This window comes from Saccostrea echinata, unplaced genomic scaffold, assembly GCF_033153115.1.
Source record: "Saccostrea echinata isolate AGI-Se365-2 ecotype Australia unplaced genomic scaffold, CSIRO_AGI_Sech_v1 ptg000016l, whole genome shotgun sequence".
NCBI classification, from domain to species: domain Eukaryota; kingdom Metazoa; phylum Mollusca; class Bivalvia; order Ostreida; family Ostreidae; genus Saccostrea; species Saccostrea echinata.
The window spans coordinates 9,018,920-9,030,689 of record NW_026889765.1 but is presented as its reverse complement, the minus strand read 5'-3'; the positions used below and the strand labels follow the sequence as shown (position 1 = coordinate 9,030,689).

At 33.1% G+C, this 11,770-nt stretch overlaps 1 protein-coding gene across 2 annotated transcripts in view; it reads left to right on the top strand.

Moving 5' to 3' along the window:
* LOC133188404 (actin-related protein 2/3 complex subunit 2-like) overlaps nt 1–11,770 on the top strand; it is a 136,168-nt gene continuing 124,398 nt past the window's right edge. Inside the window, exons 1-11 of one of the 2 annotated variants that reach the window (XM_061323815.1) lie at nt 1–183; nt 1,151–1,185; nt 1,845–1,903; nt 2,547–2,600; nt 3,793–3,838; nt 5,111–5,297; nt 7,674–7,767; nt 8,281–8,407; nt 9,079–9,179; nt 9,399–9,499; nt 9,730–9,761. In XM_061323815.1, the coding sequence (XP_061179799.1) occupies nt 110–183; nt 1,151–1,185; nt 1,845–1,903; nt 2,547–2,600; nt 3,793–3,838; nt 5,111–5,297; nt 7,674–7,767; nt 8,281–8,407; nt 9,079–9,179; nt 9,399–9,499; nt 9,730–9,754 (903 nt within the window). In that variant the 5' untranslated portion in view covers nt 1–109 and the 3' untranslated portion in view covers nt 9,755–9,761. Of the gene's footprint in view, nt 184–1,150; nt 1,186–1,844; nt 1,904–2,546; nt 2,601–3,792; nt 3,839–5,110; nt 5,298–7,673; nt 7,768–8,280; nt 8,408–9,078; nt 9,180–9,398; nt 9,500–9,729; nt 10,411–11,770 lie in introns of those variants that run through there. The other variant, XM_061323814.1, reaches the window with a different exon arrangement.

Here is an 11,770-nt window from a genome sequence, read left to right as displayed (position 1 = left end):
TCCGTTTTATTTCCGTGAATCAACTTCCTGTGAGAAGTTAGATGGTAACACCCCAAGGAAAAAAGTTTTCAATATACAATTATTGGGGTGATTTTCTGATAGTTAGAAAATGATTTTACTGGAAATCAACAACAGGATTGTAGAAGAAACGCTGACATTAAAATTCCAGAATGCAGTAGCGGGGTATGTAGAATTAGCCCAGGCAATAAAGACTTCCGTGTTCTGCACACCGGGTCCAATATATTATTTTCATTTGATAAAGCTGATGAATTAATATTTTAAAGACAATGCTGATTTACCAACATCTTAAATAGGATTAGCCTAACAAAACTCGGATATCGATGTTTTCATAAAGATAACATAACGATTGTCTACTGGTAAATGACGCGTTAAACTGTATGAAATGAATACAATCTAATTAAAATTAGATGTTCCGAATCTGCTACCGCTTCTCAAACATTTAACAACATCGCATTCGGGGTCACGTCAGAGCGACCTTTTGATTACCCAATGAAATCAACGTCTCCAAAATCTTGGCTTATAGTTCGAATGCGTTTCTTTTTTTACTGCCAAACCTAAACGCCTGAGGTGTTTTGTAGTAAACAAAATATGGATGGTAAAGACCGTGCTATATATGAATGTGACGTGCAGAATATATAGACGTATATGCCTAGTTTGCGCATTTTCGTTTTGCGTTATTCAGGTAAGAATGTCAGTTTGGCGGACTATAAGTTCAATTTATACCAAAATTACTTTAATTCAACGTAAGACAGTCTACTGAGCATCAATAATGTTATGATGTAGCCATACAACTAATTTTAGAATTGTATACAGAAGCTTGAATCTGATTGGCAAAAATTTTTATGTTTATTCATAATCGAAAAGTCTCTCTGACTTTACCCCGAATGGGATGTTGTTAGATGTTTGAGAAGCGATAGCGGATTCGGAACATCTAATTTTAATTAGATTGGAAATGAATATGAATTCACACTTGGTTGAAAACTTTAAAGGCACTTGATTGCTATTATATGCTTTGAGGCTAGTTCAGGATTTGGAAAATGTTAGATGCGTATCTTTGTAATTTTTTCTGTAAGGCTACAAGAATACTTTTATGCTACTCACTTATTTTCTTTTTTAATTTTATTTACAGTAATAAACCAGATAATGTTGATATAACAGTTGCAGGTGAGTCCTCAAGTTCGGTGTTTTATTAGAAAATACCAGATATTATATAATTCTTACGGAAGCCGGTTGGTGCCAGGTAGAAAAAATATTTTATCTGGTGGCCGCCAGATAACTTTCTGGCGGCCGCCACATAAATAACTGGCGGCCGCCAGAAACTTATCTGGCGGCCGCCAAATAATTTTCTGGCGGCCGCCAGATAAAAAGATCTGGCGGCCGCCAGATAACTTATTTGGCGGCCGCCAGAAAGTTATTTGGCGGCCGCCAGAAATTATGTGGCGGCCGCCAAATAAATATCTGGCGGCCGCCACATAATTTCTGGCGGCCGCCAAATAACTTTCTGGCGGTCGCCAAATAACTTTCTGGCGGCCGCCAGATAACTTATCTGGCGGCCGCCAGAAAATTATTTGGCGGCCGCCAGATAAGTTTCTGGCGGCCGCCAGATAGGTTTCTGGCGGCCGCCAGTTGTTTATCTGGCGGCCGCCAGATAATTATATGGCGGCCGCCAGAAAGTTTTCTGGCGGCCGCCAGATAAAATATTTTTCTACCTGGCACCTACCGGCTTCCGTAAATTCTCAACAATGGTCTGTGATAATAATATTATTCCTTAAAAAGAAAAAAAAAGTTTTTGAATTAATTTTGTTTAAAAAATGTTATTTCAGACTTTGATGGTGTTTTGTATCACATCTCTAATCCCAATGATGATAAAGGTAAAATAAGGGTAAGTGTCATAGCTAATGTTTATGTTTTCTAAAAAAAACCAACAAAAAAACTACTATAGATCACTAAATTTTCATGACACCTTATATTCACAAGATTGTTGTTTTGGTGTTTATAAGCGAAACAAAATTTTCACGGATTTTGGTTATTGCTCTATATATATTAATTTTTGAAATAGTGGAATTATATGCAAGAATGAAATTTTTGTGAGCAGACAGTCTCACATAATTACAGGAAAATAAAGTTCTTGCAAATAAAGTGTGATTTACAGTATCTGATATGGTTTTAGTTAGCTGATAAATGCAAAGAAACATTGTGACTAATAGCACAATTTTCCAGTACTTTATTATATCATAATCTGTGAAGAGAAAAGGATGAGGCATTTTGTATACATGTATATATATACATGTAGAAACCTTTTTTTTCCTTAAGTTTTTTTCCTGGAAATTGAGTCTACATTGATACGTTTCTTATACATGTATAAATTTGACATTGCAATTAATATAGCATTAATATTTATAAAATTAGAAATTTGTAAACATCTTGCATATATTTCAGGAGGAATTATATGCTGTTTATGAAAATATATTCAATAATAAATACTCTGATAAATCAGATAAGTAAAATGGTAAATATTCTTTCAGGTCAGCATATCCTTGAAGTTTTACAAAGATTTACAGGGACATGGAGCAGATGAGGTAAATTTTCTGATTTATTTTCAATATCAAAGACTGTCTGACAACAGTAAACTCTTCAGAGGCATTCTCTGTTGGGCTAAGCTCATCTTTGCTAACCAAGGGTGATGATCCACTCCTCTTCTGGTGAAAATAGAAGAGGAACAGATCATCACCCTTTGCAGTGAAGATGAGCTAATCTATAGCTGTCAAGTTCTAGGTTTGAATATTTTGAAGTTAAAGGATTTGACTTGAAAAAAAATTGTTTTTCTTGCCTGAAGTGTGTTGCATCATCTGAATCATTTCAATTATCCTTAAAGTTAATTACTTTAGCAGCTTCTTCTTTAAAACTGGGGATGGGAGAAATAACCTTAGGTAGAGGAAATTTCCGTTTTCAACAATGATCAGAAGTGTTTCCATTGAAAGGGACGAGAGGGGATGATGTAAATAAAATTATAATATGACAAGTATAAATTTTCATGCATCACCCTTTTATGAGGAGCTCATGGTCCTGTTCTGCAGGAAAATAATGAGATATTTACAACGTATGATGAATTTCCCATGATTTTTTTTTTTCTTTTTGATACAAGATTTAATTTTTTTTTCTGCTTTTGATTAAGTTTCCTCAACCCTCATGTGACACAGTTTTTTTATTTTTTGCAAAAATTTTAATAAAACTTTTTGCCCAATAGAATCATATCTTTTGTAGGATTGTTTACCAGCAAGTACGATAAAAAAAATATGGTTTAGTACAGAGTGTAAAAAAATTGATATTTTTCATAATTAACCAGTCATTTACTCTTAAAAAAATTGTGCAAAGAGCTATAGTGCTCTAAAATGAATTCGTGTATTTTATCGATTGTATCTGTCATATAATGGTTTCCCTGATATCCACAATTTAAATATGCACATATTAAAGAAACAATTATATGAAACTTTTAGAAGCACTTACATGTCATTTGAACCAGTTTTTACACATTTTCTGATTATGCTGTTTACCAAAAAATGTGTGATTTTTTTATGTTAACACATTTATATATATGTCTGTTTATGTATGCCTGACATCTTTTAAAAAGATGACGCCCTATACATTTTCTGTGATTATCAATTATGTAGATGTATATGAAGTTGAAATTAGTGCATTTTTCCTAGTTTGAATCCATAAAAAGTTTGAGGGTGGAGGCACTTTAACAGATTTATTCTTGGTTTGTTTTAGCTCATCAAGAAAGTTTACGGAGACTACTTAGCCACCCCAGAGGAGGGTAAGAAATTATCTGAGAATTATCAAAAATTTATCTATTTTGCAGTCATATTTTGTTACTGAGGCATAATTCATTCTCTGAGAAAAGAAAATGTCATCTGTTTAAGGCTTGCCTACTTTTCTTTTACATGCTATTAGCTGGAAGTTTGTTTAATTAACAGCCGATGTAAATCTTTCTCTGTTTTTAGTAAAGATATTTTGTTTGCATTAGAAATTTTAAGAGATGACTTAAAAAATACAAATAAACATTATTGCTAGACATATATGTATAAATTTTGCTTTAAAAATTACATAAAATTGCTTTTATCATGTGATAAGTTATGTGTCTGTGTGTTTTGCAGCAATGTGCTAAGTAATGGTACATGTTTACATTTTATTAAATTATTTTAATTTATTTTGTGTAGGTGATAAAGGTAATTTTTAATTTATTTGATACTCAGGCTTATATTTAATGTGTCCCCATGCATATTCATATATTCAAATTTAAAAAAAACAACCCTTCCTTTTATCAGTATTTAGCACAAAAAATTTGACACATGTTGTTCCATATCTAAACCTAAAGAGAAGTTATTTCATCACAATCAGATTATTTATACAGGAAATAAAAAAAAATTAATATATGATCTTGACTTTACAAGGTCAGCCTCTTATCCCAAGTCCTCTAGGGGAAAAAATGTTAAAAAAGGATTAGCATGTACTGTATACAAGGTTATTTTTCCTCTGTGTTATTTTCACCCTTTGGAAGATGACTTGACCCATTTTAATTTCATCAAGACACAGTTGTGTTGAAAGAGATATAAATCTGTCTTTGTCTCACTGATGATAAGGGCAAAAGGGGTGAAAATGGGGCCCAAAATTCCCTGTATGCAGTCTTTGTGAAAAATATCAAGGACTAATAGAGTGATCAAGAGTTTAATCATTTCTGGATATATACTGTATAGTATTCAGCAATGTTTTTTCCCATATTAATTTGGAGGCAGATTTTTTTATTTTAAGGAATAAAATCAGTTTAAGCAATTTTTCTTTCAGCTTGTCCTCTCCTTCCCCGTTCAATATCCCTGTCTAAAGAAACTTATCATAGATTACATTACAATTCTGGAAAACATGTTTTAACAAAGTATTAACTGCTTAATATCCTTGCTTAAGTAAACTGAAACTTTATGCCATCTGATAATTCACAAAGGATAAGATCACAAATTTCATTATTTCTGAAATCGGTTTGAATTTAGGAGGGGGAAAAAAATCCAAAAAATTGTTTCTTGTGGTTTTTAAGGTTATAATGTGTCAGTGGTGTTTGACCTTGAAAAAGTGCCGAAAGATTGGGAAGACTGGGTCACAAAGGTCGGCTTACTGAAGCGGAACTGCTTTGCATCAGTGTTTGAGAAATACTTCCAGTTTCAAGAAGAGGGAGCCACTGGTAACAAAAGGGCAGTTATCCAGTACAGGGATGATGAAACGATGTATGTCTAAACTTCTGATAAAATGAGGAGACAATATATGTCTAAACTTCTGATAAAATGATGAGACAATATATGTCTAAACTTCTGATAAAATGATGAGACAATGTATGGCTAAACTTCTGATAAAATGACGAGACAATGTATGTCTAAACTTCTGATAAAATGATGAGACAATGTATGTCTAAACTTCTGCTATAATGAGGAGACAATGTATGTCTAAACTGATGATAAAATGACGAGACAATGTATGCCTAAACTTCTGATATAATGACGAGACAATGTATGCCTAAACTTCTGATATAATGACGAGACAATGTATGTCTAAACTTCTGATATAATGACGAGACAATGTATGTCTAAACTGATGATAAAATGACGAGACAATGTATGCCTAAACTTCTGATATAATGACTAGACAATGTATGTCTAAACTTCTGATACAATGACGAGACAATGTATGTCTAAACTGATGATAAAATGACGAGACAATGTATGTCTAAACTGATGATAAAATGACGAGACAATGTATGGCTAAACTTCTGATTCAATGACGAGACAATGTATGTCTAAACTGATGATAAAATGACGAGACAATGTATGTCTAAACTGATGATAAAATGACGAGACAATGTATGTCTAAACTGATGATAAAATGATGAGACAATATATGTCTAAACTTCTGATAAAATGATGAGACAATGTATGGCTAAACTTCTGATAAAATGACAAGACAATGTATGTCTAAACTTCTGATAAAATGATGAGACAATGTATGTCTAAACTTCTGATATAATGACGAGACAATGTATGTCTAAACTTCTGATATAATGACGAGACAATGTATGTCTAAACTTCTGATACAATGACGAGACAATGTGTGTCTAAACTGATGATAAAATGACGAGACAATGTATGTCTAAACTGATGATAAAATGACGAGACAATGTATGCCTAAACTTCTGATATAATGACGAGACAATGTATGTCTAAACTTCTGATACAATGACGAGACAATGTATGTCTAAACTGATGATAAAATGACGAGACAATGTACGTCTAAACTGATGATAAAATGACGAGACAATGTATGCCTAAACTTCTGATATAATGACGAGACAATGTATGTCTAAACTTCTGATAAATGAATGTACTTACAATAGAGACACCAATTTTATTAGAATATTTTCCCTTTGCACTAAAAGTCTTAACTTTAAGGTGATTTGAGATGGGATGAAATCAGTGATGTTTTTCAGTGCACAAAGGAAATGATTCCATATGTTCTTTATTGGCATATTGTTGTAATGGCATATTTTCTAAACATATTTTTAAAGCATAAATATTTGGTGTGTTATACCTATTGTCATAGCATATTCAGTGCAATGAGGAAAGTTTTCCAATGTTTATTTCTTGATAATAGCATGACAAATGTTTTCAAATATTTAGAATAAAACATAACTTTATTCTTGAAAATTTGTTTAAGTTAAGGAAGTTAAAGGAAAATTAACTTATAGACTAATTTCCTACTTCCTAAAGTACAGATTAGAATATAAATGAATTTATTTCCTTCACAGATTTTTTTTCTGTTTCATAATGAACAAAGAACAGCATTTTAAAAAATATTGAATAGAAAATTTTTGAGAAAAAAAAGCACCCTCCCTATTCAAAAAAACCCCACACAATTGAGATTTCATAAATTATATACTGTAAGTCATTTTAATTCCATGGTGTTAAATTTTCACGATTTCTCAAAAGTACCAATCGCGGTGGTTTTAATTTCACACTGCAAGAAATTGATTTAAATTTCGTATAAGCATTTAAACATTTTTAAAAACTAATGATAGTATTCAGAATGGGTTTAATTTCACATCATCTATATTGCATTGTTTATACCATGGCATCATAGTTTCAACTGCAGAGATGATCCAAAATTTGTTAAAAGTAATGTATACAGGGAAATTTTTGCCCCCGTTTTATTTTCGCCCTACTCACAGTTGGGCGAATTTAAAATGGAGCAAATTCAAGAAACACAGTATAATTTCTTAAACAGAATTGTGATTGGGCGAATTTAAAATGGGGCAAAATTATTTGGAAGTGTGAAAGGCCGAAAATAACAGGGGGCAAAAATAACCCTGTATACAGTAGCTCATTTTGGAGTTCAACTGTAAATCTATGTTGCAGGATAAATAAAATACATGATAACTGTCTTGAAATATAAGCGATATTTGGACTTGGATCGAAAATGCAAAGAAGGCCAGGCAAGCCTCGCCTTCTATCTCGCCCAGTATCTCTTATATTTCAAGACAGTAACCATGTATTTTATATGTATACAGGTCTCTTCAAATTTTGGAGTATTAACCATTTATTACTCTTTATTAGGTATGTAGATGCACAGAAGGACAGAGTGACAGTTATTTTTAGCACAATATTTAGGGATGATGACGATGTTGTTATAGGAAAAGTTTTTATGCAGGTATGTACAGAGATGCACTGACACAAAATCAAACATTTCACTTTCATATTTTTCTTATACAGTCACCAAGCCAATGGAAAATAAATCTTGGCAAATGAAAACTAGTAAAGTGGGAGAATGTGGGAAAAGGTACTCCTTAACTTAATTTTCCAAACGTAAACAGTAGCCAATAAATTCTTATGAATTGGGGGGTGGGGGTGGGGGCATTTCCACGTGGAGCACAAAGTACAAATCCACTAGGAGAGTCTTTGTGAGTTAATCATACATACACTAAATAGGAGGCAGGAATTCACCTGGTGCCAACTTTGAAGGAAAACCCTGAGAAATAGAGAAATAATTTGGTGTACTATTCACTCTTATCTGACACAAGGGTTCTCAATTGACAGATGTTAAATGAGCTTCATGTATGTCAAGAAAATGAAGGCGACTCTATATGTGGGATTTTATTTGAAAGGTAAGTGGGCAAGTGAATCTTCTCTGCTTTTAGTTTCTAAATCTGTTGTTGTGTTGCAGGAGTTTAAGGAGGGTCGTAGGAAGTTCCAGCAGGCACCCCAGGTGCTATTTTCTCACCGGGATCCTCCCCAAGAGTTAGCAGGCACTGACGCACGTGTTGGGGATAACATAGGTTACATTACATTCGGTATGTTGACAGAGCAGTATTATCACTGAAGGGAAGCAATTTTGAACTTTGAAGTTTTATTTTTTCATAAAATATTTTATATATTGTTTAAAGCAGAGTACAGTAAATCTGAATAAGTTTTGGGCTTGTTTTATTACTCTGTTCCATAACTACTCAACTCCTAATTACGACTGTTTTCTGAATACAACTTTCTTTTTACTTCATTTTTTTTTTCTTCGGGTTTCACTTTATGGTAGGACAAAACTATAAATCTACAGTTAAGCATCTTAAATGATAGACTAATAAAGAAATGGGTATAAGAACACACAAATTCAAAACAATACTGTAAATATATTTAGCATGCACGATATTTAGCGGAAATTGATTTTACAGCAAGTTGGCCAAGATTTTATTTAGTGCTTTCTGAACATGCAAAGGATAAATATGTACATGCATAACAGTTAGCGATGTACTTGATAAAGTGGAAAGTGCTTTCCGCCGAAGGCACTAAATAGAATACACTGTGTTTAGAAAAATATGGGTAAAATTGAGCAAATTCAAACCTAGGTCAGGAATCTGATTAAAAAAACACTGTGATGTGAACTTAATAGTTTTGTGATCATGTCTACAGAATGACTGAATGGATAGTCATGGTGAATAGTAAAACTAAAATGATTTATATTTATTTTCAGTTTTATTTCCTCGCCACACTAGCAAGGCTGCTCGGGACAACACAATTAACCTCATTCATACACTCCGAGACTACCTGCATTACCACATTAAGTGTTCTAAGGTATATATAAAAAAAATGCGTGTATTTATTCTTGTGGTGTTTTGAGCATTGTCTTTTGTGAACACCACTGTATAGCAAAATTATAGCGGCCTTATCATTGTGCTCTAATTAAGGTATTAGAGATATATCTCTATTTTGAACTTGAAAGATATGAAGTCATTATAAAATTTTAAACATAGATTACCAGCAGTATAACATGGAAGAAATCTATTTTTTCAGGCTTATATCCATTCACGTATGAGATCCAAAACCTCGGAATTCTTAAAAGTACTGAACAGAGCACGCCCAGAAGTCAAAAGCAAAGAGAAGAAAACAATAAGGTCAGTAGGTCACCAAACATCAGAAGGAGGCTGTGTTAAATATATCATTTATGACATTATCTCCCTTTACCATGCTTGAAAAACAGTTTATGGTCGTTCAAAAATGGACCGAGCAACGCTATTTATCTATTTTAAACTTGATATTTTAAGCATTTAAATTTATTTAAATCAATAAATGACTGATGAACAGAAAACTGAAGATTTGATTTATGGTTTTGATTTACTTGCAGTGGGAAAACATTCCAACAGCAGTGATACAGTTAGAGGAATGAGAGCCGATGTAGGATTTTTAAAGACATTAATGAGTATTCTTATATCCAATCAGAACACAGCTATTGATAAGAAAAAATTCCACTTACATGCAAATATTCTGTCTCAGGAGATCAGCTTTTGAAGGCAAACCGAAAACCTATCAACTTTTTTACTTTTATTTGTAATATAGGGTACCAAGTATAGCTAGAGGATGTCAGTTGTGTACCATTTTTTTTTTTTTTTTTTTGAAAACTTTAAGATTATAAAAAAATCATGTTAAAATAACTGAAAAAAAATGAGTTAATATTATGGATGTACATGTATGTGACACCTACTGGATGTACATGTATGGTATATGACATGTACACATTGACTATGTAATACAATCTGTATTTTCAGTGAATTGATATTATACAACATAGGAACTCTCTTGTATGTGAAGGAATAAAAAACAGTTGACAACTGGGCTTCCTTGACAAAAGAAAAACCAATATGTCCACATTCTTTATATCTTATTTAACCTATTTAAGTGATGTGTGCATTTTGAGACTGTGAGTTGATGCAATCATATTGACATATTATAAATACTGTAATGAGAGATATGTATATGAACAATTTAAGTCATTAAAATTGTTAATAAATTTTTTTATATCAAAATATTGTTATTTTTCTTTGTGACATAAAGATTAGTCCATGATTCTTATTCCAAGTCCAGTTGAAATGATGAAGGCTTGCCCAGTTTATGTTTCCTCTTATAGGGTTAGCTTCTTCATTTATGAATGTTTATCATCATGGTTTGTCCGTCAATCATTCGTCTGCCTGTCTGTCAACGTTTCACATTTTAATTAGACCTTTTTCTCAAGAATCTCTATAGCTTTCAACCAAAATCGCCTTGGGGAAAGTGGATTCAAATTTGTTGAGATGAAGAGCCACTTCCTTTTTCAGGGGGGATAATTGATGAATTATTTGAAAGCTTCATTATACAGTGTAGAATCAGATCATGAAATACAGGCCCACTTCTCAGGCTCCAGGGGATGGGGGCCATGAATTTCACAATTTTTGTTCCCTTTCGCCCGTAGATACCATATGCCAAAATTGGTTCAGCGGTTCTAGAGAAGAAGCTGAAAATGTTTAAATGTTAATGGGCAACAGATGACAGCAATAGGTCAACTGATTGACTCAGGTGACCTACAAACTACAGAATTTTCCTATCATTAACAGCATTGGATGTTTAAACATATAAATACTAGTACTGAGTCCTCAGGTAGTGTAAAATTCAAGTTTGTTCAAATCCCAACCCATGGGGGTAGGTTGGGGCCGTATTAGGTGATCAAATTTTACACAGGATTTTAAAAGAAAATGATGTGTTTGTGAATTTAAACACTGATGCGCCCGCAAATTAGCTTATGGCAAAGGTTAAATTTTCTCATTTGCAAGTTATGGTCAAGAGATCAAAGTTCTTGGTACCCAAAGAAAGGTCTTGTCACAAGGAATAGAAAATATGAAAACCTTAGCACCAGCTCAATAGTTTTTGCCAATGTTAAAGTTTTTCAAAAATAGGTCAAACTTCAAGGTCAAGGTAAAAGGTCAAAATTAATGGTGCCCATGGGAAAGTCTTGTCACAAGGAATACACGTAAAATATGAGAGCCCTTGCACCAACCATTCAAGAGTTATGGCCAAGTTTGTTCAAATTATGACACCAGAAGTAGGGTTGGGCCATAATAAGTGATCAAAGTTTCACAAAGGAATATATACAGATAAAAAATCTGCTGGAAAATGGCAGGGCCATAGTGACTCAGGTGAGCATTGTGGCCCATGGACCTCCTGTCTTTTATGTCACCATAAAGAGGAAAAATTCATTAAATGCACTACAACACTAGAAATCTGACCAGTCAGCAAGGGCCCCGCCAAGGGGTAGAAATATAAGGGTGTAGATTACGGGATGAGAATTTTACTTGATTAGAAATATTTAAAAATATATAAAGAAGAATAAGCAACAGCAACTGCTAAATATTCAA